The sequence below is a fragment of the Semicossyphus pulcher genome, unplaced genomic scaffold, assembly GCF_022749685.1.
Source record: "Semicossyphus pulcher isolate SPU_LCO1_2020_fin unplaced genomic scaffold, fSemPul1.0.p SCAF_12, whole genome shotgun sequence".
NCBI classification, from domain to species: Eukaryota; Metazoa; Chordata; class Actinopteri; order Labriformes; family Labridae; genus Semicossyphus; species Semicossyphus pulcher.
In genome coordinates, this window is record NW_027211626.1 from 12,168,821 (window position 1) to 12,188,724 (window position 19,904).

General features: G+C 40.7%; 2 protein-coding genes across 3 annotated transcripts in view; both read right to left on the reverse strand.

Annotated features, from left to right (window-relative positions):
* The window catches only part of fmn2a (formin 2a), a 47,042-nt gene extending 46,173 nt beyond the window's left edge, over nucleotides 1-869 (reverse strand). The window contains 1 exon segment of the mRNA XM_069658796.1: nucleotides 719-869. Coding sequence (XP_069514897.1) covers nucleotides 719-869 — 151 coding nt within the window.
* A 931-nt stretch (nucleotides 870-1,800) lies between these two features.
* chrm3a (cholinergic receptor, muscarinic 3a) overlaps nucleotides 1,801-19,904 on the reverse strand; it is a 61,409-nt gene continuing 43,305 nt past the window's right edge. The window contains exon 2 of one of the 2 annotated variants that reach the window (XM_069658514.1): nucleotides 1,801-5,574. In XM_069658514.1, coding sequence (XP_069514615.1) covers nucleotides 3,597-5,555 — 1,959 coding nt within the window. In that variant the 5' untranslated portion in view covers nucleotides 5,556-5,574 and the 3' untranslated portion in view covers nucleotides 1,801-3,596. Of the gene's footprint in view, nucleotides 5,640-19,904 lie in introns of both variants that reach the window. The other variant, XM_069658513.1, reaches the window with a different exon arrangement.

A 19,904-nucleotide genomic window follows, 5' to 3' on the forward strand; every position in this document is an offset into this window, starting at 1 on the left:
ATTTTATAAGGTAAACTAATAAATGATTAATCTATCGGCAGACTAATCCAAAATGCCAATAATCATTAGATTAAGCTTCAATAAAAATATACAGAAAATAGAAATTAAAATAATTGCTGGCTGAATCTCTCCTTTCAAATTACAGTTTGTTCACATATTTACTCACACAAAGATCTCAGGGGACAAATGTAATGTCTACAGTAAAGGACACAGTACAGTAATATTATTAAAAAACATTTCATTTACAGACTTCTCTTGGAGGTAACACTGGAAGTTCAAACAGTGTGTGTCTGGGCCTGTAATGAGAAGTAATAAATGCCTATGGGTGTGGTACACACAAAGTTTAGCCATTGAACACTAATTATAAAAGTGTCAACAGCAAGGGGTTTAAAGTAACGATCTGAGTGAGGAAAACCAACATGGAAATAAAGAATAAATGACACATCCTTTAAATAAGGATCCAATTTAAAGGTCACATAAGTACTGTTTTAAATTTGTCTTTATCTAAACACTTGAATATCTGATCAAAGTTTCTTCGTCTTTAGCGTTAAAGAACATGTTTGTCTGACATCAAAGCCAAAACACATTACACCATGACTAAACCAACATGATGCTAACTTTCAACAGTGGTAGTCAATCATACAAGCATATGAACTGATGAAAAAACTGTGGATAAGCCTCTTAGTGGATTTGTTAAACTTATAATCAAATGCTGTACTTGCCTGACTGGTGGATTCTCCTCAATGGTTCAGCAATGACTGAAGGAAACAACACAAATGAGTGTCTGTCTCCCCCGATGAGCCACTCCTTAGACATGGGTCACATGAAGTTGGTATTTTTCTCATCACATGTCTGGTTTTCTTGGCCATCTCCCATTAACAGAGCTTGAGACTCCTCTCTGTAACTTCATTAGGCTTCATCATGCACGAGGAACAGTTCACATTAGTGTTTATTGAGTTTATGGTTAGATTTACCCATTTTGCAAAAACTCTGGAAGTGTCAGACAGTGATGCAGAAAAAAGGCCTCCACCTCCACATATGATATCAAGTTGATCATCATTTGTAGCTTTTTGTTTTGTGCGACCTGATGTCACTTTTAAGACCCTCCCTCCAATCAGTTAAAATAATTAATGTGTGTCCTCAAAACATTAGTAGTAACCAGACATGCAAATGATCCTAATCTCAAATTTCTGGTTTCTGCCTGAGTAGATAAAAGATCATTCAATTAAAAAAAACATTAAATTATGAGCAAAAAATAAAAAAAATATATAAAATAAGTTGAAGGTTAAAGTAACATTTTTAAGTGCGAGTCTTGTGTCTGCTATATAGCAGATAGTGAGTACATTAATCCCGCTGAGATAATAAGGTCACATGAAAACAATTGACAGGCCTGTAGAGTCTAGATTTAAATATTCCTGAATCTTTATATTATGTGGACTAAAAAATCGGAGGTGGTTCTTTTAAGTGGCATGCAAAAATATTGCAGCAGATTTCTTCAAAACAAACATCCCCTCAAAACAATAAAGGCCAGAATAATGGGAAGCAGTGAACAAATTCATCTTCATACTTATATCCCTAATTTTGCACAGTTTGTGGCACTATTTGCTAACACAAAATGAAATAACACTCCAATTTGGTCTGTGGTATACAACAGGTATCAGATGTAAATGTGTGTAATAGTGTCAATGTTATGCAAGCCATGACTGAATTACAAAAGTATTCACGCTCAGAATGAATAAAGAGAAAAATACATCAAACAAACACAATCATGACTTGTGAAAAAAAACATTTCTGTCAAACGTCTTTTCTTTGTTTATTCACTTAAAATATGAGTATGATCGGCATACTTAAAATGTAACAAATGTTTGCATTTACCATTTAGTTTTTTTACATTCCCAATATTTAAGTACAAAAATCTCAAATTTTGATGAAGAATGCGTTGTGAAACTGGAGCACACTGAGTTGAAAGCAGAAAAAAAAATGTCCACTGATAACAAGCATGAAACTGGAACATCTCTTTTGCATACAGCACATAATTCATGTATGCATGACCATTGGATCCGACATAATCCAATCTATTTACTAATCTTAATCGAAATCCTTAGTATGTTTTTGTTATGCCTTTAATGCCTTTTGGACAAATTCAAGATTTCAGTGCGGCAACAAACCTCTCTGTAAAAGAATAATGTGCTGGAAAATGTACAATAAATTCCTGCCTAACTGTTGTTGGTATGTGGTGTTCACTCACTGTTTGTAAAGGAAAACCTGTTGTCAATTGCCTTAAAGAAGAAAAACTTCACCCACAAATAACATGAACTCAAATGTATCACAGAATGTCAAAATATTGTACCATTAGTAACTGTTACCTTTTTGTTTGTTTGTTTTGTCTTCAGAGATTTTGATACTGCACTGTAAACATTGGAACTACATTAATACAGCCTGGACAACAGGTCTTGCTCAAGCCACTAGAGGCTGCCATTGCTCTACCGGAGATGGGGGGCCAATTACAAAGAGTTCCTTAACTATATCATTTTGTAAAAATTCAAAAGGTATTGTAAAACCAAAAACACACATCTTTATAAATGGACATATTTATGTGTGCAATCAATCATTGTGTATCAAGTCAGAAATATCCAAATGTACACAAACAGAACATCATCATTGTATAATCATTACTCGTGACAGAGAACTGCAAGTACATAAAAAAAACACAACCAATGTACTTATTGTCTCCACCATAAAAACCACAACAATCACATTGAACACAACAGCAGTTCACTGACTGTGGTGCCACAAAAATATTCACAACTCAGTTCATCAGAAGAATCATTTTCAGACTGGCTCAAAATCTCAGGAATATCTAGAAAACCAAAGATGAATATCACAAAAATAACAGATCTCTGTTGACAGAAAGTAAGGACACAATTCAAGAACTTTTTATATTCAATCAGACACAGGAAAGCTATATCCATGTAGAAAGGCAATTTACATAAGTTCTGATAAAAACACATGCCAGTCAAGAGAATGGCATGTCAAATCAGTACAACGAAGAAGCCTATGAGCAAAAATATTTTTTTTGTCTTGGCTTTCAATCACGTATTACAGAAACATAGTTTTGTTTGAAGTGCAAAACCACTCTGCACGTTACAGATCTAGCTACCCACAGAGAGAAATGATAACAAATGTGAATCCCCATCCCGTTACAAAGATATCCTTTCCTCTTGTGTCAATTGCACTTCAATAATTCTTCAGCAAAACCTTTAAAAGCCCTTTTCTATTTTTTTCCACTTAGTTCATTTTCTCTTAGCTGTAGCGTGAAATGGTAAATAGTTCTTTAAGGACAGAGGGAAAGCCTTTGTCTCTGGACCTCACCTCATACAACCTTTAACGCATACACACAGCTTTGCTAAATGGATGCACAAAGACATACCTCAAGACCACCGCTTAGGATTGCTGTGCTTGACAGATCAGCATAGACATTAAGGATCTCTAAGCAAAGACAATCCACATAAACAACAAAAAGGTTGTTCTTCCTTTCCATGTCCTATGTTTAAGTTTTAGATTCTCTGTAATCAACAATCCAAAATGTAAGTCCTTTACGTTGACTCCCTTGGAATCCTCTTGTGGAAGACCACTGACTGCCTCTGCTGGAACTGCTGCTTCCTCCTTTTTTTCTGATCCCAGCGACACATCAGTATCATCTTAAAAGTTGTACGGAAAGTCTTGTTGCACAGGGCATAGCACATGGGGTTGACCGTGCTGTTGACGTAGCACAACCAGTACCCAACTGCCCACAGGGTCTCCGGTATGCAAACTTGACAGAAGGCATTAATCAACACCATAATGTTGTAAGGTGTCCATGTGATAATAAAGGCAAAGAGGATGGCACTGAGAGTTTGAGCTGCCTTCTTCTCCTTCACTAAGGACATGCGCTTCCTCTTGGTGATCTGTGTCCGAGCACGGGCCGCAAAACGCTTTGCCAGAGCTGCCTCTTTGAAAGACATTGGGACAGAGGGGGATTTAGTAGCGATGCTGGTGGTAGTACTGTCAGTGGCAGTGGTATTAGTTGTTTGGGGATCATCCAGGGAGCCTTGGTTAGAGTTAGCCTGGATGGTAGGCATTGATTGAATCTTGCGTGAGCAGAAGCGTTGGTGGTAGCTGTTTTCTGAACCGTTTGCGCCATCATTGTCAGGAGTTTCGGCAGTAGTGTTGGTATTGAGAGTTGAGAGGCTGTCTCGGCTATACTCCGCTCCCCTTAGAGGATCCTCCTCTGAAGCTGCATCTAGATCCTCACATGATGTAAGTTGGGAATTAACAGCAGCCTTTATACCAGGCAGGCTGAGAACGATGGAGAAAATAGCATGACTCTGTGAAATCATCTCTCTGCTCCCACAGTCCTCATCCTCTGAAGACCCAGATTGGTCCAATGAGACTGCAGCATCATTGTTGTTCCAGCTGTCGCTGCTGCTCTGGTCCGGATCACGCTCCCCCTGACGGATACTACCAGGTCTCCAAGACCGTACCCCAGGCCAGCAGTGGAAGCGGCCGACCAGCTCCCGACATGTGCTCTTTCTCCTGGACAACCTGGTCAGTTCGTAGCTGCTGCAACTTCTAGCACTTCCTGTTTGATGGACAAAACGGGCTCGGTCTCCCCCACCACTCCCACTTCTTCCTCCCATCCCACCTCTACCACCAGAACCCTGCAACCCAGCTAACTCTTTCGAACGGTTCTGGGTCTCCTTGTAAATGCGCCAGTAAAGAACACTCATTATCGTCACAGGCAAGTAGAATGCCGCCATTGCTGTGCAGAAGGTTATGGTGGGCTCTGTGAGGAACTGAATGTAGCATTGGTTTGAAGGAACTGTCCTTTCACCCTCAAAATACTGCCATAATAGGATGGCTGGGGCCCATAGAACAAGCGAAACAAACCAGGCTAGGCCTATCATGATCCCAGCTCGCTTTGTGGTCCGCTTTGCCCGGTAGGTCAAAGGCCTGGTGATTGAAAAGTAGCGATCAAAGCTGATGACCAGAAGGTTCATAACTGATGCATTGCTGGCCACATAGTCTATAGCTAGCCACAGGTCACAGGCCCAGCTGCCCATGGCCCAGTAGCCCATAACAAGATAGGCTGTGTAGAGATTCATAGAGATGACCCCGATGATGAGGTCAGCCACGGCCAAGCTCAGCAGGAAGTAGTTATTGACCGTCTTCAGCTGGCGATTAACCTTGAAGGACACCACTACCAGGATGTTGCCGATGACAGTAACAAGTGACAGCATTCCTGTGAGTAGGACAATAATAACAACCTGCCACACTTGGTGGCCACCCAAGGGATCGAGGGCTTTAGTTCCATTCCCATTTTGGGATTCTGAGGTCAGGTTTAAGAGATTGCTGGTGGAGGATGAGTTTTCATCCAGGGTATTAACATAAACCATCCAGGGGCCTCCTCCAGTTCCTCCTTGGTGGAGAGCGTTGGATTGTGGGTAAGCTCCGGCTGCGGGGGTTGAGGTGTTGGCAGTCAGGAAGAGTCCAGGGTCTGTGTTGTTTGAGCTCATTGTTATGTCCTGGCATATTCTAAAGAGAGGACAGAAAGGCAGAAGAGGAGCAGAGGAAGGGTCAGAGAGAGGGCAGAAGAGGGACTTGGCACAGAAGGAGAGGTAGAATGGGGTGAAAGGATAGAGTGACAGAGAAAGGGAGAAAGGGAGAAAGGACACATGAGTATCAATACTTGACATTCCTGTTTATATCCAGTAGGTGAGGCTAGAAACCTATTCTGCAAGGCAGGCCTGATGTAGTCTCATTTTTCTATCCTGTTAAACAATCATTCATAACACAATTTGTAGACCATCTGTAAATGCATTGCTAGCGATATAGAAAATTACATCTTGACATCTGAATCAACAAGGCTTGACAGCAGATGCTTTAGGCGAGAGAGGTATGACTGTAGACAACACTTGTTTCTTATGACACCCAGCAAATATATCACAAGTGAAGGGATGCACCTTAGATAACATTAGGCATCGGACATGGGTTGATTTCACTTGTCAGATCAGGTCTTGGGGTAGCATGCTGCTGCTGTCTATTTAAATTTTAGCCCTCGATGTCAGCTCTGGTGTCAGTCTGTAGTTAAATTTAAAAGTTTTTTGGGGATGTGTTTTGTAGTTATACCGCACAAACCTGGATTGATTTTTATAAAATATGACAATAAGGGAAAGGACTGAAAGTAGTCCCTGAAACTTTGCTAAGATTTATCATGTCGAAATCATTGTTAGTCTGGGCTTGAAAGAGCCAAAATAATGAGGTGATAAATGAATTGAGGAAACACTCTAAGACCTTGGGAGGCTTGTGGCATTTCTTCCTGTTTGAAAACAAAGTTTTTGGTTGGATGGTGTAAATAGATGGTTTATTTGTCATAGATAGTAGAAGTATAGAAGTAAAGTTTGTGTGCAGAGATAGCTAAACGAAGAAGAATAGGTAAGCAAAGAGGAAATCGCACTGCAAGAGCTAATAGCAGCGTGAACGTGTGGACTACGAAGTGCTGTTTGTTATTTGATTGGGGATCAGTTCACGACAGAGACGCAAACAACAAACAGAACATCCTGCTGTTTTTGTCAGAGCAGCTCTTGATAATTGGATAATAACATAAGGAACTGCTATTTTGTTAAGCAGCATGTGCTATGCAATTCAAATTTTGCTGTGCAATCATTACTAATTACTGTGGGGTTTGGAATTTGCATGTATACGTGCGGTTGTGTTGAAACAGAAACAAGCAACAAATAAAGTCAAGGGGAGAACAGAATATAAAGAATAATGCTAAACGTTCATGCCACTCTGCAGTTAGGGTTTTGAATATTACGATAGAAAACGAATGCTTTTATGTGGGGGACTACTTTCTTAAGATCTGCTGTGGACGATATCCTCGTGTACTCTCTGAAATTGTGCATCTCTCTTAGGCAACTGTTTAGTGTCACTTTCAATTTTGACAAAAATGTCATTTTAAACCGACTGTGGAAGATTGTACAAAGTGCAGTTTAAGACCCTACACTTTCCTTTTATTGTGAAATTCACAAACATGGTGTTCTACCCGTAACGTTTATGACAGCGGTATACTTTAAACCTGTCGCTAACCTGAGCCAGCTTATGTGAAGGGAACATGTTACCGCGCAGAACAAGGGAAAGTATCTTACACATCGTACACTAACATACTAACAAATCCAGCACATATAAGCGAGGGCAGAGCAGGCCCAGATGAAAAGGCAATTTTACACACACCATTGCATCCCACAGGCAAAGGTATTTTAGTGCACCTGTGTCTTGAGAGAATCTCACACCTCCTGTAGAGCCATTAAAGAACCCCAGTGGCCAGCAGCAATTCAAAGCAGTTGGAGACACCGAACGCACACTGCTACTACCATTATAAGGAGGTTCTCTGTGATCACTACTGCAGACACATATTACTGCATCCAAGCTCACATTGCACACATAAACTGTTTATGGTGCATGAGCATTAGGGCTGCGTCATATTGGAAAAACTGACATTGCGATAACTGTCTTCTGCGATATTTATTGTGATTTTAAAATATACCGGAAGTTATACCAGATTAATGCAGTGTGTTTTTATGTACATATAAACAATAAAAGTCGAGGTGAAATGAAAAATGTCATTTTAATCCTTTTAAATCACATCCCCGGTAATATTGTGCATCTATTTGACAATATAGGCCAAAAAAAATACAGAAAATCAATTTCTTCGTATTCTTATATCAAAATCTGATCTTTTTTTCTTCCCGTAAAACTAAATTTCATGCGTGCTTACTTAAATTAGCACCAAACAATTTCAACCAATCAATCTGCAACATTTAGCCGCAGAGCACCAAGAACGCTCGGTCAGTTAGCTAGCTACTGCGCTGTGGAGAACGCCTGTCTACGACCACTTCTCAACGATCAAATCAAATCCCTCTAATGATATGTCCCGCCTGCACGTCCTGTTTCACTCGGAAATACGTCACGATACGAATTGATTGGTTGAACCCTGACAGTCTAATGAAAAAGTAGAGCGAGTACAGGTGGAGCGACACGTTTATTTATACAATAAATACAAACAGACCTGTAGGCTGCAGTTGTGTTATTTATACAGTATGTCATCGACCATTTCTAACAGTGTAAAATGTATATTTAATTAGCGTGACCAGCTCGGTGACAGTAACTTTTTAAAACCAAAGGTCATGTCTCCTACTTCCTGTCGCCACATCCTCATGCCTTGTGTGCGCTACAGGTGTAGCCGCTAAAAGTAGACACTCCTTCCGCTCTGTTAACGGTCCGTTTATGTAGCCACAGCGTTAACGAGCACCGGCACGAGGTGCGGGTGATGACTGTAATACCCTCACTTATAACGAGAGCGTCTGCTTGATCATCTCGTGCCCATGATCTGTGACAACAGCAGCGTTGTGTGCTTGTTTTAGAGTTTACAGGCAGGTGATGCACAGACTCTGCAGCTCAGTGGTCAGTTCACTCTGTGCTCTGGTGAAGGGCTGCACTAATGTGATATCAGACTGACTTTTCCTGTAGATTAGTGATGGAAAACGAGAGACTGGTGAGTTTTCGTTTTGCACAAAGCAACAATAAGGTAACAGCTTTACATGTTTCACTTAATTTGCATTACTGTTGCATGTCCACCTCGCAATTGCGATTGTTAAACAATATATCGTGCAGCCATAATGAGCATGCACAGAAACATACATTCATCTTCTACATCGTATCTGCAGAGAAACTTACAGTGCATGCAAGATTTGTATCGAAGTATGTGAAATACAGACCCAGATGTAGATGATCACAAAGATCACTTTAAATAGTCTGTAACAACAATCCCTGCTTTAAAAGGCAAACTTGAAAGCCTCTTAAGACAACAAAGCCTGCTTTAAACTTTTCATAAAGCAAACTCTTCTGAGCATCAGAGACAGCGATGTGTTGCTAATGAGTGTTTAACATCTTTTAATTAGCTTGTGAGAACAAAATATGCCTGTGTGAAGATAAGGGCTTTAACAGTAGGGGAATCAGTCTGTAATCTGCTACCCTGACTCGCTGTAAACACAAGGGGGACGGAAAGATAAAATTAGAAAAACAAATAATGAAATTTAAATCATGCAAACAAGAGCACAGTGAAGTGCTTAGCGTCCCGTTAAGGGAATATAGTCATGGGGAGGAGAGACTAGAGAAGTAAAAGGCCAAATTACAGACTCGCTTCCTCTTTGGGAATCGCAGTGTCGGCGCAGGAGTCCCCCCGATGCAATTTACTGTTTACATCCAACTGACAGCAAAATGACCAAATACAGTCAGTTACTCTAATTGGAGAAAATGACGCTTGTTTTGTATGCTGTCAACCATACCTGCATGAATATGTGCTGTTTATTCATGACTCAATTTTCCGACACAAGATGGACTTACACCACGCTGAAAATATTTACACATGGAACAACTAAGCCTCGCTGCAGCCTCAGACTGCAAAGCTTAATGACCATACATTTACATCTGTAGCCCCCTGGGAGCACAAACTGGCTGCACAACAGAGGGAGAGTGCTTTTTGTATTGTTTGTTTTCCCTTCAAATTGAACTGATGAAGCCATTTTGGGATGAAAACTGTACGCAACATCCTTTTCCAACATGGGTGGCCCAGCTCGACCTTTGACAACCAGCTGAAGCCATAGGATCGTCTGTATCTCTGTCTCTTAGCCCACGTTGAGCGCTATATTTTCAGTCTGACTCCCTGGCACGTAGGTGTGATGGTTTCAGATCCAAAGGGAGATCGATACTCGTTTACTGTGTTGCAACACAACGTGTTCCCTGACATTTTGAGGCATTTGTCCCAGCAGGGTTGGACAGCACAATCCAAGTTGGATCCAAGGAGCCATCTAAATGATTTGGTGCCTAATACACGGCCAATTCAGGTTTCTATTTTCAGTAACTAATCTGGCTGAGCAATGATACAGGCAGCAAGGATGAGTTATATGGTCAAATACTCTAAAGTAAAGGTTAAAGCTGCTATAATTTGCATCATGGTCACTTTCTCTCATGTGTCTCTCATCCCTTCAAATGCTTCTGTGATTTAAAGGGAAATAAAGGCTTAAAACTACAGTTTTGCCTCCCATTGCTTGTGTAGTGCTTTATGTAAGGTGCAATTCTGTGTTGGAGCCAAGTGCACAGAGACGTCTGAGGCCGAGGTATTCTAGCAGTTTACTATAATAAGGCATTATTGTTAAAACCACTCAGGCATAAACAGCTTGAACAGAAGAAAAAGGCGACTGCAGAACAAGGCCAGCTAGACTCAACCACAAACACAAAACAAAAAAACAGTCTATAAAGGCTGGTAAACAGGCTGTGAGAAGCTGATCAACAATTGGAGCTTGTGTAGATTTGGCAGACGGACGGAGTTGTCAGGCATCGGCTATTCCAAGAGAGCAACTACAGACTGGATGCACATATTTAGTCGACCCAGCAGATGCAGGCAATGGCTTTGTGATTACCATCACTGGCTGTGCAGGGTTTCATTGTCATACAGTGTGCAGATTGCGGCAGTGTGGCGGGAATACAGACAGTGAGAAAGTGTGTGAGAAAGGCAGATACGTGATCACAGACCATCTATTAAAACTATCTAACTAATGTAGAAAACTAGATCATCTGAGTCAAGCCTAAAAGCCGGATGATGTGGTGTTGAATGATAAAGGATCCAAGACGTAGCATGCCTTTTTCGGGTCATGGGTGCTGAGGATGCTTGTTTCAGGGTGAAAGGTTATCTGGCAAATAGCACTACAACATAAACAGCTCGCTGCAGTTATCTGATTCTGTCTGTAGAGCTACGCAGCCTGACTGATAAGCAAAACTGTGAGTAGAGGTGATAAATGATGTTCACTTTATCAGAACAGTTTGGGGTCTTGACCTCTCTTCACTTTCTCTAACCTAGAAGTTTTAGTTGACATAAGTAAATGATAAAGCAAATGATAATGTAAGCTATAACTGAAGTGACCCAAACTAAAAATAAACTTAAAGAAAGGTCCAATAATCTCTACAATTATGAAAATCTATAAAATGTATTTAACAATTTCCACCCTTTAAAGTGGGTGTTTTTACAACTTAATATTTAATATCTTAAAGTATGTTGGAGTAATCCCCTGCTAATAAAGTCTCAGTCTGCAGGCTGCTGTGAACGCCAGGTTTCAGACAGACAGGCTTCACTTTGTGATGTCACAGAGTGGAGGGACTCTATATTTGGGCATCTGCCTGAGACACAGCAGAACTTCCTGCCCCTGGCACAGTTCAAGGTTACGCCCACCCAGCAGCTCAGTCTGCCTCGGACATTTTTTTCACTCCACCACTCTGCTCAACGGCTCTGCTCGTCAAGTTGGTTAAGAGTGTCTTTTTTCGACAAGAGCACCAGACATTCATTTCAAATCGACAAAGTCAAGTTTACTCTTTTTGCCGACAACCCTGTAACACGGACACAGGGGAGGAGGCGTGCCTCAAACGCTGAGTTCTGACCCTCAGCAGGCTTCGGCGAGCTGGCCAATCAGAAGAAAGTGGGCTTGTAGGGGCGGAGTTTATTAAAGGGACAGAGCTGACCGAGTCGTTTCAGGCAGAGGCTGTATGAGGGCCTGAATGAGGCGTTGTTTAACTGTAAATATGCTAAGCTGCTCCACAGGTATTACAGAGTGAAATATGAAGCTTGAAATGAGCATAACACCCCCCCCCCCCCCCCCTAACAAAATGTGACCCTAAGTAAAAATAAATTAAATTCTATCTTAATCCAGACACAAAAACAACAAATGATGAAAAGCATTGTCAAGCTGTGCCGGAACTAAGAAGGAGTACTTACAACAACCCCGGCAAAATCAGTGTAATGGCATGTTTCTGCATCAGTTTTTATCTTACAGTGATGTTCGATTTCGATGCCTTCATTAGTCTGAAGTGATTAGTTAGAGAAAAGTGGAATCCCGTCACGACGAGAATCCTCTCTGTGTTAATTGGCTATAGTGGAGGCAATGCGTGATATCAGGGAATAGTAATTATGGAATAAAAGCAAAATTATAAGAAGAAAAAAAAAATAGCCATCATATCATTTAATTACATTAACGAAGACGAGGATAGGTAGTGGTGAGATAACCTTGAGATTATTAGATATATGTGAGCAGCACAAACAGGATGTGTCACATGGAGCACAGAAAGAGGTCTGACTTTGGGATTTGTTATGCTGCTATAATTCAGAATAGTGATGGCTGAGCACTTGAAGATCTTGTGCAAATTCCCTGTCTGAAACTTTTTTTTCCTACATTATACATCCTCCAGCTGTACGCAGAGAACAGGCCGTTGCTCTTTCCCACCGCCACTACCTCTGACATGTGGTCCGGTGAAACATCAGAGCCACTCTGACGACGCTGTTTGCAGACTCATAAAAGTCCTCAAACATCTCATTATTTCCACGACCAGACGGCGGAAGCGTTTCCTCTGAACTAGATGTATATGTCAAAGGAACTATGTGTTATTCTAATTCAACACAATAATCCATAAAGCTCTATACCATAACATTGTTTCATGTGTGGAAACCTTCATTTAATACAGACAGTGGTAACAGATGCTGATAATCCTACATAAGATGGTAGATAAAGCTGCTCATAATAACAGCGGATTATCTTTTAGTTTTAATCTTTTATCTGATCTTTACAGTATAATTGAACCTAAATATTAAGACATAAGGATATAACAGATATACTAATCATTAATGTAATCTTAAATAACTATTTAATGACAGGAAAGGTGTACAGAGATTCTCCTTAAAACAGGAAAAAGGGACTTTGGTTGCGCAGGATGAGCTAAATCCATCACAAGCTGGTGACGATGGGGCTGCTGCCAGAAGATGGTGACAAGGGTTGTGAAACAGCACAAGGCCATCTGTCAGGTACTCACTGCTGACAGGAACAAACATTTAGTGCCTACTTGGCAGGAGATGGACCTGCTGGAGTCCATGAGCGGTGCTCTAGGTCCACTCTTAAAGTTCACAGATTTTCACTCAGGCAGATCTTAAGCCACTGTGTTATTTTGTGAAGCCTTTACAGCACCTCTTCCAAACAAAGAATGTGACACCTGCGGAAGATGACAACGCTCACAAGGACGTCCACTTTCAGAGTCTGTCTCAGTGAGAAATATGACAAAGCTAATGATGACTTGCTGGAGGTGATATCAAAATGAGGGGGGGTGGGGGTGTCTGATGGTGGAGGGTGATACTTAAACTTCAAGATCATTTTGAGGAGAAGTCTTGGAGGAGGAGGCAGAGCCAGCTGCTTGGGACTCTACCTGACAAGAGGTTCACACATTCAGCTTCCTTTAGCTGAAGTGCTTTTAGTCTGTGTATCTCTGCCACAAGGTTACAGCAATTCAATGAAGGAAGGAGTTCTGTGACTTAAAAGAGCTAATGTGTTAGCAACTTTACTGAGGAGGCATGTTTACATCTTTAGTGACTTTAGGTTTGTGTTGATTTTGGCGACCCCTGTGGACAAAGATGTACCTCTGATCTCTTTGCTGATTTTTTTCCTGTACATGCAGGTTTAAAAAAAAGAAAAGAAATCCTGCTTTCTTTAACAGTCATATGTATCATTCTCTTTAAATGTTTGCCCTGCAAAATGTAAACAAAGGCAGCGTGCAGTTAATTGCTTTGTCTGACACTTATCCCCCCGCCAGCAGTTTTCAATCAATCTTGTCTCTGATGGTCTGGTTTGCTTTTGTAAATCATATAGAGTAATCAGAATTAATTTCAGTCTGTTTCATATCCAGATTAAAACTCCTCACAGGAGCTTTAAAGTTAGAATCTTAAAGTTAAACCTCATGCTTGAGACCTTTTATGGTTTGTTTTTTCTCATAAAGCTATCCAACCACTTTACTTTTTTTTAGTTTTTTTTGTAGTTCATTTGACAAAGAGGATGCACAGCTTCTTAGAGGTACCAGAGTTAGGTATAAGCTCATTTGCTTCTGTAGTCCCTATCCCACTGTAGTTTCATTGTAGTTGGCTGATGGCCGGGGTCAGCCACACATGGGTCTGTATCTGACTGACTGACCGACTGAGTGAGTGAGTGAGTGACGGTACTTTCAGAGCCAGAGAGAGAGAGAGTTGCAACATCACAATGGCGGATCATGGAGCATATTGGAACTCCACTTATGCGACTCTGCCTATACGGCTCTGGATACTTTGTCCGCAGCGCGCACCTGCTTTCAAACACGTCGTCATCGGCCTCATAAGGACAGTCCTTGTAACACATTGCCCACAAAAGCGCACAATGACCTGATGCGGTCAGCCATAGGTTTTGACCTAGTCTTGTTTTAATCCGCCACACCTGCCCGAGATTCAAACTGCCTTCACTTGCAAAAGACGTTCACTGGAAACGATGCATGTAATGTATTTTAAAATTACTGGCGTCGGTTAGGCTTTTTTTTTTAGAAACTTAAATCTGGCTGACATGAGTTAAGCTTTTACGCAACATTACAACTGAAGGTCACTCAAATATTGAATTCCTTGAAGTCCTTCTTTGAACCGGTCCTTCAGCTCCTTTTTACTTTATCATCTGAAACCAACAAGATATTGATTAATACATTATATATTAAATATATGTCATATAATTATATATGTCATGGTCATATTCATAAAATCTTCCTTTGAAAATAAAAACTGATGGTTTATTTTCCTGTTTTTTGCGGTATATGTTACCAGCTATCTTCTGAGTTAAATGAGAAAAGCCTGTGGAGCATCACCCATGCCTCCTTGATTACATGCATCATATGTCCAATAATGCTGGGAAATTGTGGGGCAAGAAATGTTGTGCCTGAACACATTTGATTTGTTCCCAAAACCAACATGGCATTTAAAGTGGGGAACATCTCCATCTGCTAACATCGTGCCTGCGTTTCAGACATGCTGATCCCTGCAGCTGTCTCGTAAGTATACCCGTTCAAATTTGGGGTTTGGTGTAAACACGGTCCATGTGGTAAAAATATTATTTGCGTAAATCATCATGAGCGTGTCAGACACTCTGCAATTACTCAGTGCCTCTCTCAAAGAGCCAAGAGTCAGGTGAGGACACATTCAACTTCACATATGTCGCTGTAATTTATTGGAGGCATCTCAAAGGCCTGTCTGTCTTCAACCATGTAAGTCTGACTGACAAGAAATGTCCATCTCAAAAGCAGGCAACCATATAACCCTTATCACCCAAAGAGCAAACAATGGAGGACATGCTGAGGAAAAGAGGTGTAATAATAAGTCAGAAAACAATAGTGAATTTATTGCACTGGATAAAAAAACATCTCCATTGTGGACGATATTCAAATCATTACAGCTCTTCTATCAGTGTCTGATAGAAGCAGACTGACGGGGACTACAGTGACAAATATTGCTGCAGGAAACCATAAAGCAAACACATCCATCCCTCAGTCGGCCATTGTTACATTTAATCGCTCGATTTGCATAAAATTGAACACAAATTTACGTGTCAGCATGTGACTTTGCACCAGCCATCACGAAATGAATGACAACTGATTTGTTTGTGATTGCTGCTGATGTGAGCAAATGGTTGGACCAATTTCTGATTTATGTTGCTTCAGCAACTCAATCACAGTTTTATAATTCTACTCGTCTACTCTACAGTTTTAAAATCAAAGGAGGATCCCAACATGACAACCTTGCAAACAATGTCGTGATCACAATGTAATTATTTTATCTCCAGGGTAACAGCTTACAAATGGCTTCTAGTTAACGTATTATTTTGCAGTGATCAAATATCACACTCTTACGCACAAAAAATATATAAATGAGAAAAACTATATTCTGAATTTGGCCGCATCAAAACAGATTATAGATGGTCGAGTGAGTGGTGGTCCTTCTCTAGGTCTCTTGGTCTGTCTCTCTCCAATAAAGAGCATGAATAGATTAACAGGCTAGATTTTATACATCTAAATTAAATTTTATACGTCAATAAAATGTATTATCAAAACGTCATTTCAAGTCAACTGTCCATTTACAAGCATTTATATCCTTACAGTCATCATTGGATTTCATGCTTCAACGGTGTTAGCAAAGTTAGCGAAGCACGTTAAAGGCTAACAGACCTGGTGGGAACAGACACAGACCCACGCAAGCTAGAAATGCTAGGACAGAGCTCGCACACATCACAGCCGGATGCTTTGGTGCACAGACCAAAGCAAACAGCCACATGAGCAGAGGGACAATGCTAACATGCACAAGTAGAGCTAGTGCAATGCTGTGGTCACCACCAGTTTGCTAGCATGCTAAATTCTGCTAATTTCCTCTAAATACACAGTATAGCTGAGACTGGTTGGATTGCCGCTCTAGACAAGACAAATAAAGACAATTAGAATTTTGACCTAAAGATGATGGCGCTATAAAGAAGTCAGTGTGTTCCCAAACTTCAAAATATATCCTGAGGAGAAATTAATATGCTAACCAACATCCATGGCAATACATCAATTTGTTGAGCAGACGTTTCATTCAGCCAAAACATAACCTCATAGCAGCACTAGAGAAAATGTCAGGAAATCAATTAAGTCATTAATATATATAAACCTATGCATATATGTAAAAAAAAAAAAAAAAAAAAAAAAAAGTCAATCTCTTTACAAGATGTTGAAATATTACACTCAATAAGTGAAGCCTTTGACCTGCTCGAGACGCAACATAAGTCAGGATATCATCAAAGTTTAAGGATTCATCCTCAGGAAAATAAACGTCTGCCAGCATTTTACAGCAAGTTATTCAATAGTGGTTGAGATAATCAGTCTGGATCAACGTTGTGGACTAACAGGCCAACAGAAACACCCTGATAGTGTAGCTAAAATACACTGTAACAAAAGAAAATCCGAGTATGTCCTGAAGTAGGTCGAGACCTAATTAAACGAAGCACTGTGTAGTTATTTATTTATTTGTTATATATGTTCACACTAGTTTCCAAGCCAGTTCAGAGAAAAGTGTTTACATAAATGTTGTGTAAGACATAATTATTTAATTCATCACACTACTAACACTACATTTTCACACTTTTGGATTGTTTTCAAGATACTGCTGCAGGAAAAAGGGGAATGGATCTCCCATGCACTCATGTTGTCATTTAATAGCTCTTCAAGTGGAAAATGTAAGTGCGACCAGTGTAAACTCTTCTGTCTGCAGAGAAAAACAGGACTTGTGTCTGTACAATGGAAGAACTCCTGGAAGTCGCTTAATACCAGGAAGCAGCTCAGCATAATTATTCTGCCTAACCTTGTTTATTCTCCTTTATGACCGTGGGCAGCCAGGAGATCTGCTTTTATTGAGGTGTCTCTCTGCTGCAATCCAGATTACTGCAGCAGAGTGTCTGAGTCCTGCTTACACTGGCACCAGCAGCCATAAACAGGGGGCAGTTTGACGGAGCGTAGTCGGATAAAATAACAATGCGCGGAAGTGGAACAATAATCAGTGTGAGAGGTTATGCAGAGTGCCAACGCTGGGATCCAGCCAGAAGTCAATACCTTGTAACATCTCTGTGGTTTGAAGAGCAGGCGGAGGAACAGTACACCAATTAGGGTTACAAAATGTAAACTATACCGTCTACCTTTTAGTTCTTTTTATAAACCAAAAGAGTTCCATTTACATCCTTAAATCTGAACATCGTCAGCATATATAGCAATCCTGTCTCCAACGTTCATAAGACACTAAATTGCAGTCATCTTTTACATTCCCTAGAACATTTAAATCCAATACAGGAAGTAGTTTTAGCAGGTAGCAATTTTACCATGGCAATGGAGACCAGGGTTTATATCCTGCCTTTGGAGTGTTCAATAATTTACAAAGACCATAATCGTTCCCACACCTTAAGCTAGTCATTTTTCTTTGCCATAAAGAGATGAATCAGGCTTTATCTGATTTTTACATGTTCAGTATTAATATATCTTTAAAACAGTGTTCTCCCAAGAAATGATGAAGTGACAAAGCCTTCCAGCAGAAATAGTAATGACTCCTGTCTGTCTTCAACGAAAGGAGTAAAAGTGTGGTGTTGTTACAGGGACAAAAAGTATGTAGACTGGTGAATGTGGTTTGGTTGGATGGGTCAACAAGAATTTGACGTGATGGAGTAGGCCGCCGTTTGTTCCCATTTTCTCTAAAAAGTCAACATCGGTTTCTTAAAACATGACCACAAACGTTTGCTAACCTTAGTGAGGTAGTGATTCTAACTCAAACTATAGCCAACCCTGTCATTTCTGTGCAGAGAGCTAACCAAACCTTAGCAGTAGCTCTGTCTGAATAGTAAGTTTATTGTCCCAACAGTGATAGTCCTACAAGGTACTGATAACGTGCCAATAGGGGCAGGAAGTCAAAAAATCTAGTACAGGGCTAGACTTTGTGAATGCTATTAAGTGGCCGAATCATTGTACCAAAAGTCTGTGGTAGAACTATTTTGGCTTAACTTCTGATTTTATAACTCTTCTAAGCCAGGGGTCCCACTGGTTCCTCTAACTGGATGAAGACAAAGTTCATTTTGAGAGCTATTTGTCCAATCTCTGCTAAACTTACACAGTAGGTGAGGCACAGGTGTTATTTAACTGAGGGTGGCCCAGTGATAAGTAGGCAGTACTAGCGTTAGCTTTGAGGACTGTGCCTAGACTTGAAGAATCTGCAGTAACTCTCGTTTTTGCGGATTTATTTAGTTATTTATTATTATATTTATTTATTAAGAACAACAGCCAACTGGGAAACGCCAACACCAGACCTACCAATGGTTTCATTCCTTACTCACTCAGTCAGTGATGGTAGGTCTTTCCCGCTCATAGTGGTTGCTTCCAGCTTAGCTTTGGTCCAGCCAAAAACGTAATATGTATCGTTCTGAAGTTCTTTTAAATTTGAGGAGTTTATTGATATATTTGTTGAAAAATCTAAACTCATCATCCTTTAATTTCCCCCAAAATGTACATCCTGTTGTATGGATGTTATTTTCCCTGCTATAGACCTCAGCTGTTGCACTATAGTAGCGAGCTATGAGGAGAAAAAATCCACACGTGGAAAGAGAAGTAGGATGTTGTTTTGCTTCAGACCAGAGAGGCTCAAGGGATTTCACACACATCCTCACCTCTGCGGTGGGTCTCCGTGCTTTTTGACAGCCTCAGTAACAAGCTGCTGGAACTCTTTAGACATGGCACTCTTAGACACTTAGACATGCCTGTGTAGTATGTGTGTATGTGAAAGCAAGAGACGAGAGGAAAAACAGAGAAAGAGGCAGTGGAAGAACGGCTCAGGAATATGTCAGAGCAAAAAGCTGCAGCCACTTGAGGATGACTGCACGGAAAACACTGAGAGGTATCCTTTCTTTCATTCTCACAGTAAATCTAAACCTGGATGAGGTCCAATGCATACCTGCGTTTTAAAACAAAAGCTAAGTTGCTGTCACTGAAATGAGGCTGAGTTTTGTGGTGGGTGTCAGAGTGGAACAGGCAGCGAAACAAACCACAAGCTTGTGCATTAAATTTGCCACAGTGACAGCTTGATCCTAACAATTCCCACAATCCAATCTATGAAATACCACGCTCGGAGAAACAACGCCGTTTCGTGTGAGGCTAATTCCAGGCCTGACCCTTCGCCTCCACTCCTCATGCCTGCACTACAAAACAACCCTACACAGATGCTATACACATGTACAGTAAGTGAAATGCAATTGCGATCAATCCTTAAAAGGAAGTGCGACCATCTGTCCATTGAACAGGCACTCGAAAAGAGAAGGAGAGGGAGAAAGAGCACACACTCGTTCCTGTGTAAACATGCTTCAGCAGGAGGAGAGGGGTCTTTCAAGCTGGATGCAGAGATGACGGGTCGGGGAGGGGGTTCA